The 27909-nt window shown below is 32.7% G+C and overlaps 1 protein-coding gene across 1 annotated transcript; it reads left to right on the forward strand.

The window, feature by feature from the left end:
- Positions 1-497: 497 nt before the first annotated feature.
- On the forward strand, positions 498-27729 carry LOC116779250 (uncharacterized). The gene is made up of 7 exons (XM_032673486.2): positions 498-862; positions 6269-6453; positions 23293-23439; positions 24382-24565; positions 24932-25168; positions 25530-25667; positions 26538-27729. The coding sequence occupies exons 1-7, from the start codon at positions 808-810 to the stop codon at positions 26765-26767; spliced, it is 1176 nt and encodes a 391-aa protein (XP_032529377.1). The 5' UTR covers positions 498-807; the 3' UTR covers positions 26768-27729.
- Positions 27730-27909: the final 180 nt, after the last annotated feature.

The raw sequence follows: 27909 nt of genomic DNA on the forward strand, positions 1-27909 counted from the left end.
AAGGTCTTGTAAAAGAATAATTTTTTTTATTATTATTAATAAAATTTATTAACTCATAATTGTATCGAAACTAATCGTACAATTGAAGTGGAACGTTTTACAGCTTGATTTATATTTAACCTTACATTTTTAACAAGTTTTCTCTAGTACGTTGCCATGTTCTCAGCAAATTACCCATTCGTTAATATATAACAAATCCATTCAGAGAAGCCATGTTTAATTTTTTTAAAACTGTTATAGCCCAAGTTCGCGAGTGGATTTGTAACAAAGAGCTGACGGTTGTATTAAATAATAATAACTGGTTTTTATGATGTAGATATTGAATAATAATCTATATAAAACATTATATTGAATATGTTAACATTAAAACACAATAAAATCATTTTTCTGTATTTGCATAGTGATAGTGATATTCTGATGTGGTTGTCTTTATGTTGAGCTCATTTGCCAACAAAGCGCTTTCCTACGCTACATGGAATTAATATCCGCCGGCATTCTGGCATCGCGCCTTCGCCGTCCGCTTTGCCGCGTCGAGGCGAATAGACGTGTATCGTTTTGGCGCGAAAATGATTCCATACGATTCCAGATATCGTAACCAGAGTTATACGGTATTCGAAGTATAACTGTTATTTTTATACTGTGCTTAAAAATTAACAGTATTTATTTAGTGGTCAGTGTTTAAATAACTAGTGAAGTGTTAAAAAGTTACTGTTACTATTTTTTTCTCATTATCGACTGCACAATGCAAACCTTTTTGAATTTAAATGTTTATATTTTGAAAGTGCATAATTCGGTACTCTTTAAAACATGTTGACCGGTTTCTTAGTGTTTTCATTAATTTCACTTCAAACCTTTCAATTTGGTAAGTAACGTAACGGATACTTTTTAAGAATCTACCTACTAACAACTTAAACGGATTTTATTGTTATATAAATACAGTTTTTGGGTCAAACTTATTAACGATATTATAATAAATACGTAATACACTAAATGGCCATCAAATAAATTATATTTTTTTCAAATTTAATAGATGTCGTAATTTTAAATTACAACACATTAAGTTACAGAATCAAACTATCATTAACTATGGAGCTCTTTAAATTATTAACCCTCATATTGATCAAATATTCTATTTCATTTTAGTTGAACAATGTACACATATATTTTACCTTGAAGGCACAATATAAGAATCTAGTAGCCGTATTTCCAATTAATAACTTTAATGTATTCTAGATTCCGTTAAATTTAAAGATATAATAGTAATACTATTAATATTTTTAATCTGTCTTTTGTGTTAATTTTCTTCGTTACCTTCATACTTTGTTAATTTTACGAGTTATTATTTAAATTTTTTAGCTATAAATTTTATCTGTTCATTCTTTTTTCTTTATTGTAATATTTATGCAACACTTAAGTTGTATTATAAATAAAGCTAGATTGTAATAGCACTTACTTATTAACTAAATAATATTTCACGAATGTATGAGGACGTTTCTCGAATAACAACTATATTGCAATTACAAATAAAAGTTATATTTGTTTAAATTATTGCTAATAAAAGATTTTATTCCTCAATTTTTATGTAACTTAATTTCTGTATTTTCTAATACAATACTATAAATGTTACGATAAAGTTGTTGTATAGACAACAACTGTATAGACAAACACCTTATCGTAGCATTCATAGATAAGGTTATGTATTAGGAAAGTCCATTTGTAATATTATCGTTACGTATGACAACAAACGGCACGCTTTGAAGTCTCCGAAGGGGTTGTCCCGGAGTGAAGTGATTGTTGCTAACTAAAAAGCAATTGGTCATCGTTTTCAAAGACAATGAGAAGTGTCGAAATACCCACGTTTTGAATAATGAATTTGTATGTCAGACATTTGCTTTCCGATGCTTTGGTAATATTACTACATGTGTCGAAATATCTCGAAATAATATGGTACATCATAAAATTAAAGTCCGGGTGAATGAATGTTAAAAAACGTGGAACGACAAAAAAGTCCAAGTGAGAATTAAATGTCATGTTCACGCGACCGTGACGTCATCTGGCGTGGACAACTCCGAACTAAGTTTGTAAAATAAATCCAATATTCATACATTTTTGACAGAGGGTATTAACTATTAAGTCTATGTCATTTGTCATAGCAGCCATTAAGGGACGGTGTAATGGAAACTTCATGTTATTTATGGATAAAATTCAATTTCCGTAAACATTCGCTTAATATAGTTATTTTTTACCACCGCTTCCTTCTTCGTCCTTCGATAGGCTAAGCACATTCTGATGAAACGTAAGGCCCGATAAGACGTCATTTTGGACACAGAATGTCTGACAAGTAAACACAAATGTTTAGTATTTTGTGTGTATACTCAGTGATTAAATGCAAAATGTTCCATAATAATAGATACATATTTTTTGTTGTAAAAAACAACCTTCAAACGTAAACTGTGTTTTTTAACTAACAAAAACCTCATACGCTATTGATTCGAGTTAGCTACTTTTATATTTTTCATACATAAACTAGTTATCCCGCGCTGTTTCACCCGACTTCAAAAAAGGAGGAGGTTATCAGTTCGTCTGAATTTCTGTTATATACCACTTCAGCGTCAGTCGCAGCTCTATGTTATAAAGTATGAAAGATTTTATATAAGAGCACAAATATTTGTTTCATTTTGAACCACTAGTCTCCGAAATATGTGAATCCAATCAGATTAATAACTTACAATGTCAAATGAAGTAAGATCCAATTAGTCTGTACATACTATTCTAGTGCTATAATATTTTTCTTTATCGATGTTTTTGTAAAAAAAAATGTCTAAATCAATTAAGTAAATAGTAAAACAACAAGGATGAATTGATCGCCTTGAAATAGAATGCTCCGTCTTGTAACAGAATTCATATTAAATTGAAAATATAATTTTCGTTTCTGTTAAAAATTACGAAGGGATTTGTCATCGCTATGAAAAATATATCGCACAATGTCTTTATTATAGAAGAAGCTGAATATTTATAAATATATATATATGTTTCTCTTCGTCAAATTTCATATTTATCCTTTAAACTTTCTCTTAAGTCGAATCAGAAGTAATCCGTAATGGATTCGTGATCGGAAAGTAAAAAAAAACCCTGTGACTACAAGAGAAAGTACTTTGGTGTGTTCATATGACGTACCATTATTAAAATATGAAATGATCCAAGTAGGTGCGTTTGAAAATATCAAATATGTTGGGGGAATATGAGAAAAAAAAATTCAGACGAATTGAGAACCTCCTTCTCTGTAGTCGGTTTAAAAGGAAGGTAATGTTGTGGATAGTAGTGAGTCATTCATGTATTGCGGTTTGTTTAAATACATAAATTAATTTATATACAGGAATTTAATGAATATAACCTTCTAATATCACGAAAAGAACATTTCCTAATAACTATTTTATACCTACTTGTACTTGTGACTGAATCTTAACAAAAACTACATTATTGCGTACAGATTATTAAAATTTAATTATTTTTTTTTTATATATATTAAAGATTATTTTATAGTACGAAGATTTGAAACGATTTCAACTTTCTCTTGCCAACTCGTTTGTTTACAATGCTATTTTTGAGACGCACATTTGTCGCTAATTGGTGTATTGACCGCTTTGTATCTGATGTACTTCCAACGTGGATGTATCCAGGGTCGAGCGGCGAAGACAGGCATACATTGTAATGGAACTATCATTATTTGTACTCTTATACGTTAATCGTGTGTGAGTTTGCTTAAGTTTTTTTTTTGGTATATACGCTAATTGACGTATGGACATGACTTGTATTTATGTATATATATAAGTCATATATTCGACTGAAGTAGAAGAGGTAATGTGTGATTAGTTCCGGTTGATGACGAGCGCAAATCGTATTATATGTTGCTATTAAGAACTTGACGTCTGTAATTCTTCATATTATAAAAGCTGATTATTGAGAAGAATCGTTTTAATGATCGGTACAGTGGGTACTTACTATATTTTTGTCTCATAGCTTGTTGTCCAAGCATTACCTCCATGGTGACGGCCAGTTTGTTCACATAACCAATTAACATTTCTATGTCAAAAGTTCTTTTATTTGTACAATTCTAACCGAACGCTTACATATAATTTTTAAGAATACAAATTAATTCTAACAGCAGAACTCACGTTCTAAATATATGAATTAAAGTATGTGATCCAAATACTTTGTTTTTACTAGCCCTGTCATTATCGTAGCATTGCCATTTTCTAGCCAACAGATATCTGGGACGTATTATTTCCCATACTGAAGTTCTCAAGAGCCAGGCCAGTTAGTTCTATACCACCGTTGTTTGACACACTTGGACACGGATGCGCAATAATTATATCTGCATATAAACACAATTATATATATTAATAAGATGTATTATTAAAATTACTTTACTATTTTCAAAACACTTGTTATTCCTGATATGATTTATACGATTAAGCCACTTAATGGAAGAGCTATCGAGGCATACTTATTAGTAAATCAGCATTCAACATGCACATAATGAGCACGTGTTCATAAAGATTTAAAAATAAATCATTAAACGCTTTGCTGTACCATCATTAACATAACGCATACTATAAAAAATATATATATATATATAAAATCAAATGAAAAATTTCAGACGATTTGAAGCAGGCCAACGATAAACAGCGACCGGTTATTTTCGGTTGTCAGTGAAAAACTATAAATACAGTACGTTTTATTAACGTTTTACGGCTTAAAAGCGTTCTAATACATTGTTTTTGATATAAATATTGTATTCTGTGTACGAATCTGATGCCACAACAATGAAAATCTTCTATTGTGATGGAGACGAATTTATTAAAGATGTGATTTATTACACGTTCATGTATATGTATATAATTCCATCAGGCTGTTACTCCGCGACACGTGTTCAAATTTTATTGAATACTAGATAAAAATAATACATAAGTCATACTATAATTACATAGATATTCAAACTATTATTGGCTCTGTATCTCTTAATGACATCTCGCTGACGACGATGGTATCGTAAAATGTAGACGATTTGTTTTCACATCATAGGTATATAAAATATGTTTATTTTTATATTAGCTTCATTATAAATAGCTTTATTATTTCCTCATATAAGAAATACTGTGAATATTATACACGTTCGATTTGAAATGTCGTTACAGTGACGAATGTAGGACCGATAGCTGTTATTAAAACTAGTGTTTCGCTGATAAAGTCAATGAATCACTATAGCCAAAGTTTATTGGTCTATGAGGCATCTTATGGTTGCTTGGATGTAAACATTGATATAATAATCATATTCAGATCACGACACCAATGCACGCGTTGCATGATGGATGTACTTCTTTCACGAGATAGACGTCTGTTAGTGTTTAAGTGGGACGGAGGATATTCTCCCGGCTATCATTCGCTATGCTTTGAGCCGACCTGTTGTTATATTCATATATTTAACATACACATAACTGTCGTCTGGGATTATGAACTAAATTTGAATAAAACAGACGTTAAAAATCTTGAACAATGAAGAAATAGAAAAGAAATTGTTAACGAAATGAAAATTATCTTAAAGGACGCGGCCGAGGCGCTCATATCGATGGCGTCATACCGCGCTGCGAGCAACTTTCTGTTAACTAAGAACGTGTTCAGCAGCTTACGTAAAGCTAGGCTATAAATAGAATACCTAGCTCATTATTAACTTAGTGGTAAATATACTGTTGGAGGTAAATACAGGGTAACCGTTCCAAGGATGCTGTAAATTTTGTAAATTTCTTAAAATATATATATATATATATAAATATACCAGTAACCGCTCTGAATACATGTTCATATGCCTAATGACTCATGCGATGAGAAACCTTTGAACAGATCAAGTTCAAATCAAGTTTGTAGAAATAGTTGCGGATGCTCGACCTTCTTGGTACGATCATTCAAATAAAAATGGCGTTTGTTTAAAACCTGATAGTTGAGATTGACGAAAAGTATTTTAAAAATACCATAGACGTAGATTCCTGTGTTTTGTTCTACAAATTGTATTATAATTACTTAGATAATTAAAAATTAATATATATTTGCTATTGACCGCAAACTACGTCCAACGACCTCATTTAGCTCTATACACTTAGAAGACAGGTTGATCAAATTACCTTCCTGATCATATTAGCTGTTATTGCGCCATGAAATTTCCGTATATTCTGTATTAATGGACTGTGATATGCATTATTATTATCTGCAGGTTATGCCTCCAGCCTGCTATGTGGGCGCACCAAGGAAGTGGAGGTGGGTAGCAACGTCGGCGCAGGCGCGGCGCTGGCGCTGACCTTACTGCGACCACAAGCAGCTACAACCAGCGGCCCTTGCCAGCTGAAGCTGAACGCACCGGACGCAGCTGCCTTTACCGTCCGGCTTATTGATGTCAAGGTAGGTTTCATGATCTGTTTTTATTTTGGGGACATGTTTTGTCCTGTTTTGGGGGACATGAGTTTAGGTATCGCTATAAGTAATTGCTCAGAACGTCCCAGTAAAATTATTTTTGTTCGTTTCATATTTAAATAAAGCATTGATCATATTGGAATGGTTTTTGTTGTGACATTTAAAATCCTGATATCATTTTTAATAGACACATTTTCACTATGATTAGATTTATGTTTAACCGATAAATATACGCCTTTATATTTTTTTATATGTTTGTAATAAATTCAGCAAATTAGTTCGCAAAAAAAAAGAACATACCTTTCATACTTTGCTGGAATCTAATTGGACTAATTATTCAATCCATTATAAGGAAAATATCTTCCCTTATAAGCAGTTTCTCCAAGTAGGACGTCGTGTCCTTCGAGCAATTTCTATTTTCGTTAGACAATGCTCGGTGATCTCATGCATATTGGCTTTTGTAAAAATAACTATGTTTAGTATTGTTATTTAAGAGCAAATAAATCTGTTGTCGTATGTCACATGATTATATAAATTGTATAACAATACAAGTTGTACATGATATGTTATAACAGAATGAACCTATACAAAACAACTATTCTCACTCGTGCGGGACCCATCGTGCGTGAGTCAGACTGCACCTGTGTCTTTTTTTTATGAGCCGCAATTGTAACGATAATATTTCTTTATATTATAACGTATAACTTAATAATCCACGTATCATACATCTCTATTTATACAACTTATAACTAAACTAAATTTTTGTTAAACCGTGAAGGAGTTCTTGTTTAATTGAAGGTGTAATAAAAATAATAATAATCATCGATAATTATAATATCAAAATAGCTGTTGTCTGCGAGTTTGTCAGCTAACTATAAATATCCCGCATATTATAAACACACCGAAATATTATAAAAAATATTTTCAATGTAGGATATGTTAATAAAAACTAAATATTCTTAAAAAGCTGTTAATTTGAAGTTATGAACAGATGCTTAAATTATATTCATTAGTTGTCGTGGTGGCCTGGAAGTTACAAGCCCGCCTCTCATACGCGAGGGCGCGGGTTCGAAACCTGGAAAGTACCAATGTGATCTTTTCGAGTCATATGTACTTTCTAAGAGTATTTAGACACCACTGACAGACGGTGAATGAAAACATCACGAGGAAACCTGGACTTATAATTTCAAATTATAAGATTGAAATCGCCAATCCGGTTTGAGCAAGCGTGGTGATTAATTCTCTAACCGTCTTCATGTGAGAAGAGGCCTTTGCTTAGCAGTGGGCTCCGATAGGCTGATGATGATGATGATGCTCAAATTATATTTATTAGTATAGATAACAGATCGACTGTGCCGGTCCTATAACATAATTTTCCCGTCTTATCTCTTCTTAATAACAAATATTAAATATGTGATGTTCATCTGGGTTTATTTGTTTAGCAAATGTTATGTACAAAGTCATCTGTTTACTCAGTAGCTGCGAGCCGTGACTGAGCGAGTCTCGTAAACAATTAGCGAGTCCATACGTCACAACATTTTTATCTTACTGCACGTATACTTATATTTTAAGAAACTACACTGTTATTATAAAAAGCAGAAAGTTTCTTAGCAAAATTCATTGTGTACGCTTAAAGAAAAATCTTTGCAGACAACAACCGTGCCCGCAAAATGTCAGTAAATCGTTTGTTTCACAACGTTTATTTGCATAAAGCATTTGCGGACGAAACTTGTTCGTAACAAGGAAGTCACATAAAATACACAATACGACAAATAGCTATGAGGTATAGCAGTCGATCGAGTAGTTCAAGTGTTGCAAATATAACATAATTTTATATTCAGATCACATTAGAGTCATTGCAGCAATTGGTACATTTCGTGATGTCAGATAATGAAGCCGTTATGTCCAAACGTAGACAGCACACTATCTGACGGCGCTCCACAAGGCGATGTGTTTGTTTAGTTATTATTTTCGACATCTATAAGCAGGAGCTGAGAGGAATTCTTATATAATTACTTAAAATATTATTTTACCTTAACCACATATATATTGTTTAATTTACGAAGCTATGATTGAATGTGTTTTAGTATTTAAAAGAAATTAAAAAACAATCACACCTAATTAGTTCCATATAAATCTTTGTGATTTTTTTTTAATTCACGGCTAATGTATTTTTTTCTTTCAATTCGTCAGGATAACAACCGACTGTTATTTTACATAGTAACAGGAGTAACAATTACAAGTTAACTATGCTTAGTTAAATGTGAAGTAAATAATAGTTATGATTTATAAATATTTCTTAATAAACAATTGCACTTCAAGCAAACGATTATCTTAAACAGTATGAGTGTACTTCTCTCTAATATATCGCAATTTTAATCTTATCTTTCTTAATAGTTATTATACTTCAAACACTGTAAATAAGACGCACTAAACATATTTATATGACAAATATTAATATAAAATGTTATTTATATATCTGGAATATGTTGTGCATATAAATAAGAAAAAAGATTACAATAGTCAGGAGTCAAAACAGTATCAGCTGTTACCAAGGGCAGGGCGACAGTCAGATAAAACGTGACACAAACATTCTTAGGGTTGATGTCTTCTGGTCAGACGAGAGGCCATTAAACTGTCACCGATACGACCAGAGCCGTCTGAACCGTAGCCCAGTTACCCCAAGATAAAAGGTGTTCAATGTTCTTAATGTCTCGATATAAAAATAGAATTACATACTAACACGCCGTGTGTTATGATCTCTGTAGGTTAAATACTTTTAATAGCATAAATCAATACTAAATAGTATATTTAAATGAAACAAAGCTGTGGATTGATTGCAGTAAGGAAAGTTTCATGAAACATGTGCTATTCATTGTGTTTTAACATATGTTGAACATTTAAGGTCATACAACTGTTCCTGCGAGTAAATATTTTGTTATAAAAGGGAGGTAAGCTGATCATTCATTGAATTATCATTGATTAAAGAGACAATTTAGATCAATATAAAAGAGTGTCGTTTTTAAAGATAATATTCTTTACCTGTTAAGTTCTTATGAGACCTTGGAATGAATTATCAAACAATAATTACGAACGTCGTCATTGTTGCGGTCACTTGACTGTTACATTTAATATATTTGTAATAAATTAGTTTATGTGACGAATTTAACGAGAATAGAGGACAGTTACTCAACGTTTGATGAATGGGACAGCTCCTGTCTAATGTTAGTTTTATTAGGTGGCATGTTCTCATTATTCTAGCTATTAAATTTTTAACATATCAGTGGTAAAATAACTTTTTGGTATTGCACATTTGAGGGAAATTCTTGTTAGTGAACTTGACTCCCACCAGTATAGAAGATCGTCATTCAGAATTATTACATCGTGGTTGTCTCGGCGCCCGCACGGGTAATCCAGGGAATGCTGACAAGTTTCGTCTCTATCTATTACCTGAAACATAAAAAAGTGCAGAATAGTGTAAAGAGTCTTTGACTGCTGTTGTTACTTCATTTATACTTCATTTATATGTTTGAAGTGCGAAGTAAAATTTAGTAGCACAAACGTCTTCAATGTTGAAACTGACTATCGCCATTTGGGTGACAGAGCATTTTATTTTAGTAAAAATTCCTTTTTTCGTCTTCATTGTAATATTATTTCTTAATAAACAAACACATCCTAAGTACTCAATGAACGACATGTCCAGTCGTGTCCAATGCTAAATATAGTTAGAAACTAGCCTAGTGAATTTAACTATCGTGACTAATACTGGTTCTAACCGTATAAGGCTTATCGTCGTGTTTCGAGAAATACGATAAATCTTGTTTTAAAACAAACCACGTGGATGTTGAAATGAAATCTATTTAGCCATGGAAATCTTAGCAAAAAAATATCACTATAGATATTAAATTAATGTAATTTTATCATTGTTTTAGTTTTCCTTACAATCATTTCTTAGATTTTGAGACAGCCCAAAGATATCTATATTTTTGTGTCATACGAAGGAATGGCTTCAATGTGATCGTATCTCAACTAATTTGACTAGTAATTGAGCGGATAATTATATAACTTACATAGAACATAAAATGCCAATGACGTTTTTAACAAAAATAATATATTTAGTTACGTTTTCGTCTCTAAATGATTCCTTATATCGTCTCCTTCCAATCTAGTTTATAAATGCCCTTGTTATTAATTGAACCAATTCATTTGTAATGAAGTTTATTGCGGGTTCAAAAGTCAGTTGCTTCCTCATTGCTAGCAACACCTATCCTTGGGGATCATTGCACTGAGGCACTAAGGAGACTCCGTAGAATACTTCGTAATGATTCTATTGGCTTGAAGATGGGAGTAAAACGAAGGAAATTGTAATAATTCGGAACTACCTAATAATATTATACTTTGGTGCTCTTTAAAGATTTTAATAAATAACTTTATAAGTGAAACAAATTACTAAATACTTTAAGATATATTACGCCACTGATATCATAATTTTTTTCCTAGAGTCAAGGCAGGCATTAGTTTGTTCGCTTAAATTTTTGGTTGATAATTACATATTATAGTGTGGTTGCTACTAATGCCTCTTTTTCTTATATATATTATTTATTCACCTGTTCGTCTCTATAGAAGAATTCTTCAACATACAACTATCTCCAGAAGAAGTGGGTGGTATGAAATTTTTACTTGTATCGAATTGTTACGTACCGTGCAATCTTCATTTTCTTTGATGATTGTATTATGTGCCAATCACAGACAGAGAAAAAAGGAGAAACTACTGGGAAGCCTTGCAATTTCCAATTACATACAGTATCTGATTGAATCGTTTGTTCACCAGTTCCAACAGAGACTCCGTTAACTTGGCGTCCTGTATTGTGTTATTGGGAATATTTTCAGCTCATAATTGATACAGGAATTTTTTCATATATCACATCACAGTTACGTGTATATAGACACTTTGATTAGGCTATTGACTTGTGAAGCCTTAAAAGAGACAGGACTTAGAACGTAACGTCGATTACATCAATCTATGTAACTTTCCTTTATTATTTTTGTTCGTTGCTTACATTAAAAGTAATGTAATTGAGTTTCATAATTAGATATAATAAATACATGTTCTATATATATAAGTAATTTGTTTAAACAAACATTTAATGAAGATAACACAAACTTTTTTGTTAAATGTGAATGAAAAGCCAATTAACCACGCGCGGGTCTTCATAGACACCTTCAACAAACGATAACGCGTCTCAACGAAGTATCGGCTTTCAGACGAGGGAGGTGCCAGCGAAGTTTGTCTTGTATTTTATAACAGTCAACAATGCAAGGTCGCACAAACTATGTGACGGGATATTAAGTTGATCTATAACTATTACGCTACGGCTTTGTTTACAGTGCACTTAACAATTATATTGTTTGTAGAAATACTGAATAATTAGGTTGCTTTTGTAACAGTCTGCTACAACTGACAAGCATTGTTCTATGTACTTTGCTTTCAACTTTTGAACATGTTCAGGTTTTAAGATTTGGGATTTGAATAAGCCAGGTAATAATGAAACTCTATTTTAATAAAATTAAGAAAACTCTTGCGCATTCGTGAGCTGGCTTACAAAAAAATGGCTTGCATTATTTTGGAAAAGAGCTAATACTTACATCGCTGATGCTAGCTAAGTTAGACGAAACCTGACTGAGTAACTGCACAAAGCAGCTGATTTTCAAAGCGAATAAACCGCAACAAAACCTTTTTCTTGACAGCATGAAAACCTTTTTCGTTTCAGATCTACGATCTCACAAACAGTTATACAAAGACAGACATGGAAGTCAAAGTTAGAACACCCCTCTTTTGTGTCGGAGGTTAAAAATAATATTAGTAAATTTCAAATGGCTTGGCGTCTCTACAAAATAAATATAATATTGGCTTAATTAAGATTTCGCAAACCATTAATTTATATATTCTGTGTAATTTTTATATAACCTTACTTGATTTCAAAAAAAAAATGCACTATTTATGTTATATTAATTTGATACAAAATAATACTAAAATCCTAGGTGAATATTTATGATTTATTGGTAATCATTTTAATAACAGGAAAACTATAATTTACCTACAATACATAAGAAACTAACACTCATAAACACTTGAATTGAATATGGATCACTTCCAAGATCTAATATTGTTTAAAAATGGCAGTGGGAATTTATAAAAAGTTATAAAAAAACAATACAACCAGGATTACAAGGAAAAATAAATTATCTTTTATATGGACAGAAACAACGCTGACGGTGAGAAAATTAACATATACATAAGTCGCTTACATAACTGAATAAAACTTTATATGATGCGTATAATGTACAATTTTGTCATAAAATTTAATTGTCCATTTTACATAATTGCTGTTTTATGCTGGTTTATTAAATTATCTTGATATTCACTTTTTACGTCTCATAATATCGGGGCAGGTTTATTGTCTTGGGACATTAATTAATATTTGCCACGTTGCATAATCTTCGTAACATCTCTGATTATGATATGGATTATAGTCTGTTACAAAACGTTAGTTCACTGCCATGAGCTGGATAGTTTTATCAGAAGTCATGAGATCGGGATACTCCGAAGATACTCGTCTTACAGGTTTCTGAGGTCCAAAAATAGCTCTCAATACCGCAGCTAACGGTGCACGCTCATTAATACACGTACACATTTCTCCTCCCCCGACAAATCAATATGGACCTTAATGTGGAATAAGAGAATACATTTTACTACGTGAATCATTTAAGGCAGCAAAAAGTGAATGTTTCGCGAAGCAAGACTAGAAATAAAACATATTTTATATGGTACTAAGTTTAGGAGATTAGCTATGGTTTTTGGTGATAGCTGCGTTGTTTTTGCTTTGGGTTCACACCGTCCCCGTATAAACTATCACGTCCATACATCTTTCTGCCTTAATCCATATGTCCTTTTAATTTTGGCTACAGGATGTTTGATGTCCGAAAAGGTTGGAAGTGTTCTAAAGATCGTCCTCTACTTAAGTATATACATGCCAATAACATTTATTTCTCAATATTCGTTTTAAATAATACATAATGATCTTACGTCTACTAAATAATATATTAAAATATGTATAAACTGGGTGTATAAATGCAATATGTTTATTAAATACATGAGTGATAAGTAGCGTACGTTTGCGCAAAGCGTTTCGGTGAAGCAATTTGCTATGTTTCTGTTTCGCGATTACCGATGAGCTGTGAGAATCGTCGGCGACCTTAAAATTCAACCTGATGATGACATTTTCGTGCGAAATCCTTTGTGTGCATTTACTGTTGGTTTTTTTTTGTGCATTATTTGTGTTATTTTATTTGAGATTTAACAGTTTGACTTCATAGCGGAAGAATTAACAGGCGAAGGCTGTATTCGCTGACAAAATACATTTCAATGTTCTATTTATAACATCTAGGTTGGTCCTTCATTTCCGTTCAAAAAAATTTTAACACAAATAAGTACTTTTGTGTAAATTATATTGATTTTTTTAAAATATTCATATATTACAGAATTTCCTCAATAAATGCTTTACTCGTCTTTCGCGTCGATACCTAATTGGAATAGTTACGCAAAGGTTGCGAAACCGGTTGTGTATTAGGAACTCTTACAATTCTAATCGTGCCCGCGAAGAACTATATGTATATCAAATATTCAGGCCGCGCCCAATTCATTGCTACATAATGTGATTATAAGATGTGGTCGCGGTCCTTAAACACGGCGCCAGCAGCTTGCTCGGACTCGAAAGCTGTGCGGAATTTGTATTGGCATAATTTTTTTTACATTTTTTCCTTCAAATCTCACAAAGCAACCACTAATATTCAACGAATATTGTACATAAGTGACTGAATTGTAAACGCAAAATCAACACAAATAACAAGGCCAAAGCATTAGAATGAGTTTGCATATTCAGCGTTAAGACTGACAGTTTCGTCGTTCGTTATATATTAATGACCAGTGTTAGAACCGTATCTATGTATATTTGACTAAGCGGACTCGTGCCAGGCGGACAGGTACACTGGTTGTATTCGCGTTTTTTCAAAAAATCAATAGTTCAATATAATTAATTTTACATTCAATCATAGATACTAATTGTACGTAATATATCGGAACATGCGATGACGCGACGATGTCTGAAGCGATTTGTCAAATTGCATAAAGATAAGGTTAGTGATAAAGCGAGTTCCTCGTGATACGTCGATGATTTGTCTTATATAAGGCCGGTTAATTACAGGTAATTATATAACGACAGACACTGATTGATGTAACACAGAAGCAAGGAACAACAACGCAATTATCTTAAATTGTTTTTAAATGTTAACATGTCTATTTTTAAAGGTATTTTTTTTTTATATCCTATACGATGTCTCGAATTCAATTCACACATCTGGGTAAACACATTTTGTAACCTTAATATTTGTCCATATAATATAGACGTTTTCAGTCGACAGATAAAATGCCCTACTTCGTGGAAACATTTGTGGTATGGTTTCAAACAATGGCCACTAACTAACATATTTGCACATGAATTTGAAAATTGTTTTCGATATATAATCGCATTATCATAGATAGAAAGGTATTTGCAAAATGTCGGGTGAATTTTAATGTCTTCTGGGCATTAAAATACTTATTGTTCAATGTTCATTATAATATTTAGTTGACAATAAAACGAAGGCATCCAAACATTTTTATATATATTTTTGTGTTGTTATTCTTAAACAGTCCAAAACTAATTATTATCTTAATACAAACAAGAGTTCAGTGACATTGTTCGTATGTTTGAGAAAGGGTTATTTAAAGAGAACAGTAGTTGATAAAATGTTTGAGAGATCTATCATTAATCGTTTGTAACACGTGTCTCACAGTTTTAAATTTAATAAGAAATCTAACCTAATCTAACATCAGTACATTTTCATTATATTAGTTAAACTTATTTCAATTTTGATTGAAAGTTGTGTTTTCTTCACGTCACTCATTGTTCTATACGCTTAACACAGGTTTGCGTTATCACACTGTACTGAGCGTTCCCCTTCTCGTTCAATAACCTACCGTTCCGTATGTAGATACCACCAGATGTTCAAGAACTTAACAGATTTAACTATAACATAATTAAAAACGCCTTTAGTATTAAGAACATTGATGGTTTACCTCTCATAGAGATCGAATATGGAATAAAAACCAGGTTTTCAACAATGATTTAACGCAAACAAACACAGTGAAATTGTTTTCATTGATATACTTTCACCCGCACTGACATGACATTCATGACACAGATACAGGCATACTGATACAGTACAGAGACGAATGATTCGGATCATGAGACGTTATTTAAGTTATCGGATATTACGCTTTAAGTTCTCTATCTTCTAAGCAATTAATGAAGATAATTCCGTGCACAATAAAAGGGCATAATATGTGTGAAAAATTCAGTAGGGAGAGGGATATGTTTTACGTTATGAAAATTAAAATTAAAGTGAATATACTACAAGGACTGATTGATGTTAGCTAGTGGCTATAATTAATTTAAAGGAAAAATAACATGCGATTTCTTTGTTTCGAGTTAATTGATTTCAAGTTAATCGATTTAATATAATTAATTGAAGTAATAGATATGAGAGGTTTAAATTAATTCCTATTTAATTTCAACATCACTTAATTGTTTCGGACAAGTCATACATTCATATATGCACCTTGTGTATAACTTAAAATATAAATAAGTGTTGTTCCACACATATTCACCAATACGTGTTTAGTATATTTATATATAAAAAAATTATTCCGTCTTTGTTATTGTGAAATCATCGTGCAAAAATATCAAAACATAATTCCGCATTAATAATCTTGTATGTAAAGTGTCTGTGGCTTGATCACATTCCATCCAGTCGGAGCTGCTCAAACAGGATACAAATTCAAATGTATCAATCGTCGTTAATATTGTTAAGATAAACTTGACTTTATAATATGGTTGGTTTATCGTATATTGACCGTACGGCCGGTGCGTAGGCTTATTACGTGCGACGGGACCAGTTATAGCTGTTGACTCAATAGTACAAAGGAACCTCATACTCAGATATACACGTACATGTAGATTGTAGAGCAAAGTGATACTCTTACACTGAGAATGCAAGTTGTAAGGAATATTCAGTTCTGATTTAGAAGAATGATATACAAGAGAAAAAGGCAAAACATAGTCTTCGCCGTATTCGAAGATCAGATTAAATTTTAGTGACTCCCCTTGACTAGTTCATATATTGTAAACCGACCGTAAAATTAATTCATGATTCATAGATAACTGTAGGCATAAGATTATTATTTTTTAATTAAAAAATACTCTTACATCTATCCGACTGTAATCATTTAGATCGGGCCCACGTGTATTTCATACAAATACTTTTTTTGGTAGACACTAATCAGGCTAGTACGAATAATATAATTTCCTGGATAGAATGTTTTCCTAAGTATAAATATACTTGAACTATGTTTAATACATCATCACATTTGCGTGCGTCGATAATTCTTATGAAACGAGGGATATTAAAAAACGCTCATCTACCTGCTACAAGGATAAATGTCTGATTGTGTTCAATAATGATTAATAATTTATATAACGCTGTAATAAGGTTTTCTTTAGACAAACGATAATAGTCGAAAGAACGCTGTAATCGGAATGGTTCGCTTTGTTATATACCACTTACTAAGTTTATGATCAATGTATTTATACGTACAATCCTCAGAATGTGAATTTATTAAGGGTAGATCTAAAATATTTTTCTTGTGTTGTAGATTAACATAGCGAGGTGATCTCCATGAGCTTAAAATAATAACAGGATCTAGTATTCCTTAACTCCTGAAAGCCATGAGTTGATCTCTGATGATAGAGGTCTTTGTATACGCTTCCATTTATTACAAACTACGTGGCATTTGCTTGTGATGTGATTATTCACCTTCGAGAAGAGGGCGTGTTTGTTCGTCACTGATTATGCGCAGCAATTAAACCTTTACGTGTGATTTTATATGTCCAAGGTGAACCGGTTTCGATGTATTTGGTTTACTTATACGTGTACCGAAAAAATGTTTCACTTGTGTATTATAATGATTCCTCCTTTATATTTATTGAGTTTCGCCGTTTGTCTGTACATAATTCGTATTCAGCAAGCCACGCTTCCTACATACATGATACAAAAATAACATTTTACATTGTCGTTGTTTTATACAGTAGGTATGTACAACAGAAAGTAGTTTCTTCCGTTCCTAGGCAATCGTTAGGCAAATATTGATTAGGTTTTATAATGATACTTGTGACTTAATGAAGGAAACTTTACGACGCTTTAATTGATCGAAAATAGAAAACATTAATGACTAAGCTGTATCTATAAATGACTGTGCTTTTCTAAGAGAATAATTATTTTATATATAAACGGTAATATTTCGATTCCTATATAAATACTGTTTCCTCGTTTCCAAGCCCGTGTGTTTTCTGTCACGTGTCCCCCGTGTGCCTCCGAGGCTATTTTTAGCCGGAGGCTCTACCTCCTGTCAGAGAAAACAAACCGGTTACGAATGCGGTTTAATTGAAAAGCAAAAACCTTAGGTATTTAGAACTTTTTGCATCAAACTTGCGGATTTCAATTTAAGAAAGTCGTTCGTTTGGCGCCTTTTCTACTGTTTACTGTTTAAACCAATCATCACTTCACACTTCAAACATTCATAATTTGGCGATCATTAATATTTCAGATCAAAATAATATTATCTTTTTTTGTAACTTGTAATATTTGTATATAATTAATTTTATTCTAATCAATCTAGTGTTTTATTCCTTTAAAGAATATCTAATACAAATTCTGTATATTAATGCAAGTTTGCCCGAAAAATTGACTTGTTGGTTATCATCAAAATTTTTTATACAAATAAAGAGAATAGTATTAAGATTCATCTACTTTTATATTGCTCTAAAATCTAAATTATATATATAGAATATTAACCTCTACTCAAGTGTACATAGAATACTTTAAAATTATCTTGTCCAAAGACGTGTATAAGGAAATTTTAAAGTAACAAACCCATTTATTTTACATGGCTTGCATATTTCCTAGCGCGTTGATTTATTTATTGGGACAAACGAACTAAATAATCGACGTTAACATATTTAACATCGTTGTAATCCTTTGATAAGAAATGTTAGAATTCACTTAAACATCTGCGATCACAAGCAACTTTTATGAGAAAAAAAATCAAATCTATAATGTTATGTGAACATGAATTAATACAGCTGTAAGGACATTTCTGATGAAGTGTGCCAAGGGAGCCTTTCACAATGATACACGTACCTGGTCTGGACTAAGGTTACACAACCAGCTCACAAACCTTCCCCAAATAATAAACTCGTCAGACTTCTTGTTGCAAAATATGATTTATTGGTTGTACCAGAATTACACTGAATTGCCATATATTTTACTTTTTCATTCTCGAAAGGCCTCTAAGGATATATTAATCGCTCGCTTTAGTAGGAAACAGCGTAGATTAAAGAAACCTTTTCTAAGAAAAATATTTTTAGATTATTTTAATAATAATATATTATATTTTAAAACGAATTAGAGGAACATTTAGGTATGCATAAGAATAAAGCATTGATTTATAAACGGTGTGAGGAACGGTCCAAGTTTTAGAGTCACAGAATGTTCTAGAGTACTAGACTAGTTAGATACTGGTCTGAGGCTGTGGACAGTTCTAGAATTATTACCAATCATTAAGTGCTGGAGCTATTTTATGAACAAGCACTTGGCAACAATCAACGTTCATCAGCAGCGTGCAGCGTTCAATGAATTGTTGACGAGGCAATCATTGATACGAGATGAAAGTAAAAGTGGACATCTATGTGCCTAACTATAAGTGCGCGTTGGTTACTTACAAACGGGACGTTTGAACGCTTTTTAAATTTCTAATAACTTTAAGGATCTTTGACCTTATCAAATAAATTTATTATTTCTTTTTATGGAACGCAAACAATATGTTATTCAAAATTAAGTATAGGTACAATGCTGAAAATCTTATTTAGATGTTTAGATACCTATTGCTGTAATTAAAGCGAACCAAGAGGCGAATAGAACAATATTTTGTACTTTGGACAGTTCGATTGCCATAACCATCATAGGCAGACAATGGTAAATTTGTTCAACATACAAACATAATTTTTATTATTTTATATTATTTTATTGTATCGGGAAACCTTGAAAATCTTTGCGTTAGAGCTGGCGTCTCGAAGCCCTACAGATTCCAGTGAAATGTAACACAACACATATAATTATAATTAAACGAATAAACTCGGATTACTACGTGTATTTTTTTTTTTATAACTTAATACTCCCGAATCTTTGGTTACTAGATAGACGAGATTTTATCCGTGATCGAGAAACGTCGGGAGTATGTAGTTTTTAAAGAATAATGAAATGCGCTTAGTAAACCTAAAATATTAGTTTCATTTAAATGAAAACTAACGAATTTTTTATATAACATTACACATAGTTATAATTTATAGTTACAAATTATTAAATGAGTTCACAATACACGACCCTCATTGTATCAAACACACACATTATATAAATACTACCATTCATAATATATGAGATACAGCAATATACAATTTTTAACATAATTACTGTAAAATCAAGAAAACATTAGATGTTTTCGTCCGAATGACGTAATACCCACTTCTTTTGTTATGCCCTCGCTAACACAGCATAACTAAGCGTTACACGCGACTCTGTTTGTAAACCAGATCAATAGATTTCGCATAATTATAACCCGTTTCTAAGTAGCTTGTAAATTAAACATTATATTTGCTATATTATCAAACACTTTAAATACAGAGTCGAGGATTTAAATTAGAGAATTAAAAAGAATTAAATTTAATATTAGTTGGTATCTTTTAGCGCACGTGATTCAACAAGGTTAGCTTCTGATTGAGTTAGCCTTGTGTTTGACGAGCAGACTAAAGAAGAGATAATCCAAGCCAATGATGGTTCCGTCTCCAAAAGCAAAGACAGTCATTCAATTAATTTTTAATAATATAAAAATAAAATATTTTCGTTTGAGGCTTAACGACGGAATAACTTAACTGATCTGTTGCTTATATCTAAGCTAGTTAATAAGTTCGTAAGGCGAGGTCAGATTGAAGGCGATGCTAGTTAAACCAATAAACGTAAAGAAACACTCGGATACTTTAATGTTAGGAAGTATAACATGTCACGAAGCAATATAATATGTATTGATACGAGGCAGCTTTGATTACTTAATGATATCATAAGTACGAGAGTATACGGACGGAAATTATGAAGAAAAATACGTGTTAGTAAGGACAATTAAGCGAAAGTATCTAGAATATAACGTTTATCCGCGACATACAATGTTTTTTTTTGACTTTCCCGTATTATATATATATTGATCTATTAAAATTATTATATTTTTTTCCAAACCAAACGAAACGATACAAAATTTTCGTAATATTTCTATAAACTTTAAATATTAGTGCTGACTGGTGTATAAAAACAGTTATCATAATCTTTGTACAATATTGCAATAATATACTTAACACCGACAGTTTTACAGTTTTTCATTCACATGCCTTGTTTATATCTATCCATGACAACAACAGAAAAAACAGCAAACTATCTGTATTAAGTTAGACTATGCAAACTAGTTAGAGTATAATAAAATCCCGCGTCCTCGCCCCCAAAATAAGTGTAATAATACTTTCTTATCGGTCGTGTTAAACATCTGTGTTATGACGTTTGTGTAACGTAGCTGAAGTGATGCAATCGTGGACGTTAAAACAGAGCAATTAAGATCGCATTGTTCGTAACGCCATTGTTCAGCGGATCGGCAGTTCGTTACAGAACTTTCACACCTATATACCTAAGATATAACTTATGTTATTACGTATTTAATGTTCTTGATATATTACCTGACGATATTTTTTTGTAAGAAAACTGTTTGAGACATATATATATGTATATATTTATAAATATCATATGTGCTTGATTTTACTTAGGACAAAGAAAGTAACTAACAGTACCTAACTGTAAAACTGCAAAGTTATAGGTTATTTTAATCGATCTCGAATATGTCTGACGAGAGTTCAAGTCACTCCTTGATATACAGATTCTTCTATCACCTTATCATAGTTTCATGAAAATAGTGTAGCTATTTCGTACGATATGTATATATATCGGAGACAAACAGGAATAAAACGATAATCTGCTCTAACTCTAGGATATGCGATGTCTCATGAATCAGAAACTGTAAACGATCCGTATTTAGTTTGACGATGTAGGTTCCTGGTAAGGTTGTAATAAAACTAAAGAAGCATTAAAAGTAATTTAAAATTATCCTTCACTTTATTCAAACACTACAATTAAGAAAAAATTTTTTATCTCTATATGTTCTAACGATGCCAGTTATACCGAAGGTCCTGTGTGTGAGGATCGTATTGAAATATTCTCATTTTAATACAATTCCTTTCGATTATATATTTTATATGCGACACACTCCGGTGACTGGACTCTTAACTCTGTTGATTGTGCTTCTGTTATTGTTAACGTGTTACGAATTACAAACTAAAATAATGCTCGATTTATTTGACGTTAACTCTTTAAGGAGTTTGATTTGTAATTCATACATCGTACTTAAGATGAATATTCAAAGCTCATGTATACCTTCAAATAGACGAGTCGTGCCATATGACTATGCAAACAGCCTCCGCAACTTAGGTTATTTTTTTTTTTTGCTATACATTGTTAGTTACATGAATAAATTTGAAATTATGATTCCTTAAGTTTAAATTATCATCTACGTGACTACCATGATTTTTTTTCATACAAATTTCGTACTGCAGTACGTCTATTGGGAAGAGAAAAAAAAATTAGAATAATTGTTTAATATATATATATATATATATATATATATATATATGTGTGTATAATATCAGTAAATACAGGGTGATGTCTTAATTATTTACACTGCTATGAAATTCCAACTTTAATATCGATTATATACGTATTAATATATAATTTAAAACGGACGAACGCTATTTTATTTTTATATTTATATATAAAAAAACGTATAGATCGTAATTTATTGATAGAAACACTTAATTAATGTTCAACGCTTACGATATCTGTGTATGCAATAAAATTGCAACTTGCGTAAATTAACCTGAAACGACGTGTTGATTAACGATGTTAATTTTACATATAAACTTGTATATTTTTAATCGTCTGTAAATTTTTGCTATAAATTTAACGTCATTAACGTAAGACCTTCTTGATAGACGATAAGGGATAAATTATTGCTGGCACACTGATAAGGCATCTACCTGAAAAACTATCGTCGAATTGAGACGCAATTTTTATCTAAGAATGTATGTTTTAATCAAATTAAAACCGGTATATATACGTCTCTGAGTGTTTGGAGGCCGCTGCCAAATTTAAAGGGACAGAAGAATTCTTCTTTTCATAATAAACCATCGTTATTTAGCTATACCAGTATGTCTTTCTGGTATCGTGTTCGTTTCTAAGCTCGCCCCACTATATGAATGTTTATAAATGTATATATCACACTATTTGTACCTATGTTTTTTCTTATTGTAAAAGACTAGGATTACTGACATATTTGATGTTAACAGGAGCGGAACATAAAAATTGTAAATACTATCTTACATGCTGGGACGGGATTATCATTATTGACTTCTTAAAATTCTTCCTATACTCGATATACTCAACGCCTTATATAATTTTCTCCAGGAATCTCTGTCTGATTGGGAGTGGAGTCAGTACGAGGGTCCGGGCGCTCGCAAGTGGAGCGGCCGCAGCGCCCCGGCCCAGGACGCAGTCGACGACAACACTCGCATCTCAGTCGCAAATAACACGGACTCTTGTAAACTACTCGTTGTGAGTATACAGTATGTTTTAATAATATAATTTTACTTTTATTATAAGCACACAATACAAAAACTAAACATCCTGTATAGCTCATTAAAACATCAAGGTTATTTTTAGTGTAGTCCTATCTTATTCTTATTACTCGATGTTAAACACACGGAGCATATGTTTATTTATATATATATATATAGACATTCCAATTTGTTATTATATTATACAGAAGCATCAGCTAATTAATTGAGTAAGTAACGTCTTCGTTAAATGAATGAAGCCTTATTAGCACCTGAACTAATAAAACATTACATGAATGAAACATTACGCAATCTAGACATCACATGTAGCTCCACATAACAGAGGGACTGTTCGTTAAAACAGGTCTAATTTAACTTTGGGGAACTCTTCCACAGCAAGTTGTTAGCCCTTTTTACAATATCTTCTGGTTCTATGACGCAAGCCCCTCAAAACTAGTGCGCAAACAGATTTACGAATGGAAAATTTGCCCATAGAAGACAATTGATACTGCAATCGTACGGACTAATTGAGTTTCATGAGCGCGAGGTCAAATGGTGTCAAACAGTCTCTGGATCCTTCTACATCGGACGTATCACGTATATATATTAAACAGCCACTACGCCCAAAAACCTGTTTCCTCGGTGTTTGCCATGTATTTTCGGTGAAACGCTCTTTATGAATTCTAGAATAATCCACAGTATTTATAATATTTCGGAATGTCAACAACGGTGCGCTAAGTAAAATAGCCTTTGTCGGCTAGATATTTGCGTATAAATTACTCAGGCATTATTTATACAGGTAATAACAAACAAGTTTCATTTTTATTGAACAAATAGTCATTCATTACGGACGGGTCTGAACTGAATGGTGTTTGCGATAGGTTGTGATTGATTGTTCTCTGTATATGCGATGTTATGCCAATATTCGTTGATATTTCAGTATATAAGCGACACCAAGACACCGATATGGCGTTTGTCCCTGTGCGGAGGAAACGCAGCGGCTGTGGCCGCGAAGGCTGGAACCAAATTGCTGCCACCAAAGATAAAGCTAGTATGGACACCTCCCACAACCACCAACCACCACACGGAGAAACTAAGGCTGGTTGTCACCGCTGTTAATAGTGGTAAGGCTGGATACATACACGATTTTTACGGCCTATACTTCTACCTACCCGATAAATTTATCTGTTGCGTCCATAACTTTATTTAATATAATTATAAATAGCAATGTTTATATTGAACATAAGTTCTTGTTCTCGTAGCATCGACAAAAGAATTTCGGTATCTTAAAAAATAGTATAATTTGTTACAAACACCAGTTACCAGTCCATATAGTAATAGGATCTACTACAGAACCTTCAAGCTGCGGCTGTCAAATGAAAGTCAATGAAACCCAATAAATCCCCTCATGCCGCTTCATGGCCGAAGGTTTCATAGGATTGGTCCGTATAAAGAATATAATATCTTTATATTATATATTAATGTTTCAGGTTCTGTATGTAACAATGAATCTCAGTTCGTGTGCGGCGTCACAAGTCTCTGTATATCATCATCCTTGGTGTGCGATGGTGTGAAGCACTGTCCGGGCGGTGAAGACGAAGATGGCAGTGCATGTTCACATCGCAGGGACTCTCCACTGCTGGAGATGTTGAGACGGTTCGCGGCCAGGAACCAGGAGTTCCTGGGTTTGGACCAGCCAGATGGTGTGACCAAGCCGTCGGTTATAAGTAAGACTATGTTGATATGGAGCTGTTTTTGCTATAAGGAGTTTTTTTTAAATAGAATATAAAGACATAATGTTAAAAATTATTTGATCTGTTTGAGTCTTGTCTAAATATATTTATTTTCTGTTAATATAAGTTAGTAATCTTCATACTATTCATATTTATAACAAATATGGTGAATACTATAGAGTTAGTTCTTAGAAAAATTCATAAACAATCAGATCAGAATAAGATAACCTAAGGATCTGGTTATAAAAAAAAAATATTTTTCATACAAACAATAGTATAAAAATTTATTGAATATCAATAATGGTTTGGAAAAGTTGAAACTATAATATCATCTAAATTATAAATAATCTTCCAGTGAAGATAACGGAGGGGGAGCAAAAACAGAATGCGTTTATGGAGTTTGCAGCGGCCCTGAAGCCTTATGGACCCTGGAGCTACCTCGTGGTGGGAATGTTGGTCTGCGCTACCATACTCATGTTCTGTCTTGCTTGGGGTGAGTTGAAGTAATCATTCATAGTAACTTAGAATTGCGTTTAGAATGTGTAGACCCTTGAACAATACTCACTAGATATATATTGGGGTAAGGATGTTATTCGATGGTTCCACACTGATTTCCAGTGAGAAACCAATATTAACCCAGGGGATATTTGTGCGTCGGCCTCCAGACCAGACATATTTATGTATTCGCGAATTTTAAAGCACGATGTGATAATAGAGCTTACGGTTCCTTGGGAAACCAACATCCCCAAAGACCATGCCATCAAGGTCAATAAATATTACGAGCTCACTAACGAACTCACTAGAAATAGGTTCGTCGTGGATTTGTACGCGGTAGAAGTGGGAGCGAGAGGTATAACGGCGAAATTTCTCTACAACCTATCAAAAGACTTGGGCCTGTCCAGAACTAATATCAATTCATTCTTGGAACGTACCTCGAAGGCAGCCCTAGTAGGTTCTTTCCAAATTTGGTTGGGTATAGAGAGGTGCTAGGACGGTGGAGGTGAGCGTTTAACGCGTCTTAGATGGGAGCCCCTTAAACCTACACCTGGGTCGCAAGTATCAGGCACTGTTGTAGCTCCTCTCCCTGCAACACGATGGACCCGGCACCCGCACGGTGAATCCATTGAATGCTAAGAGGTTTCATCTCATCTGTCTATGTCAAGAACTAGCAATTTGAGAATTGCCTAATGGTTAGCGCAGAGCTCAGAGTAGGGTGTTATGTAAACTGAGAGAAATTGTCAACTTCCATAAATACATCCGTTAATTATATAATCCGGTTAACGTGTCAATAATGTCTTTATTTAATATTTTTGCAATGTAATTTAAATCTCATATCATATAAATAATCTCTTGTATGTTCCAGAATGTTGCTGCAAGCGTTCCAAGCCTTCAGACACTCCTATCAACATACCGGCCTCTTGCATCGACCTGTCACCGACGGTCACGGTCACGGCGTCCTCTCAGCAGCTGTTCGAGCCGGCGCCTTCGCCCCCCGAGTACGAGCCCCCTCCATCATACTCCTCTCTCTTCCCACGAGCCTACAAGTCCTCCCCGTCCCCCGTCCCACACTGCTCCCACCAGGAACCCGACTGAATCGTCCGTATTCACTCACATTGACAGAAACACGGAACTGACAGATGACATACGGGATTTCAGTGTTGCCAGAATGATTTTTGTTTTGTATAGAATTACTCGGATTATCGTTCATTAGTTTCTAAAAAAAAAATTATCCAATCCGACTAACGCTCGACGGAATCTTAAGGAACTAGGAATTTAACTAGAATTATATACAGATTGACTAAGTTTCAACTTTGTTATGATGTTTAGAAAAATCTCGGTTATTTTTCATTATTATATTTAAAACAACTTGACAATGTTTAGAAACTAAGGTAGAATGACATATGAAAAAAACAATCAGTTCAAAGGCGATCGACATCATCAAAAATAAAATACACATTGATACATAAACTCATTATATGCTTCGAATCTAATAGTATCGTGTACAGAGTATATCGGGACCAATATATGTAGTTTTTAAGAGTGTGTAGCTGAGTTCAGAGTTGTGTGATTTGATAAAACTCAGTTGATATTTTACATCCCTTATATAAAACATGTCACGGAGTGGAACTGAATTTATCATTATATTTTATGCTAGGGTGATTGGTCGTTCTACTTCTTTAAATAGACAATTAAAAAAATAGTTTTCGTCATATATTTACTTAAAATCGATTGATTCGAATCAGACAATGTTATAAAATATAAAAATTATCATAGAAAAAGCTCGCATGCCCGTCTGAAGTCTCCTGTTGAGGGATCAGTCTCAACTGTGAAGGTAGAATGAGATTTTTTTTTTGTTTTACTTTCGTTTCTACCCTCAATAATATGTTTAAACTAGTCTTATTGCAATGTTTTTATTTGATAGTTATTAATCTTTCTAAGTTTTAGTTTGTAAGACAAAAATACCTTTTCAATAATGTAAAAAGTAAGGTTATAAAAGAAAAAGTGATATATGTATTGTAAGTCATGGAAGGCGTAATAAAAACATATTTATTTATTATTTGACTTTTATTATATTATCATTGAGTCTCTTTTTTATTAAAAAATATTCATCCATTGAAAGTTCCAATTCAGAAGAGCATGATACGTATGATACGTATATTTTTTATAGCTCAAAGTTAGGAATATAAACAATACCTTTAATACAAACCCATATAAATTTTTCGTTCCATATAAAT

The sequence above is a fragment of the Danaus plexippus genome (genome assembly GCF_018135715.1).
Source record: "Danaus plexippus chromosome 3 unlocalized genomic scaffold, MEX_DaPlex mxdp_34, whole genome shotgun sequence".
NCBI classification, from domain to species: domain Eukaryota; kingdom Metazoa; phylum Arthropoda; class Insecta; order Lepidoptera; family Nymphalidae; genus Danaus; species Danaus plexippus.

Coding starts and splice junctions, on each gene's coding strand:
- LOC116779250 (XM_032673486.2), top strand. CDS start 808: ATGTTGACCGGTTTCTTAGTGTTTTCATTAATTTCACTTCAAACCTTT. Junction 6,454..23,292: donor TCCGGCTTATTGATGTCAAG/GTAGGTTTCATG, acceptor AATTTTCTCCAG/GAATCTCTGTCTGATTGGGA. Junction 23,440..24,381: donor ACTCTTGTAAACTACTCGTT/GTGAGTATACAG, acceptor TTGATATTTCAG/TATATAAGCGACACCAAGAC.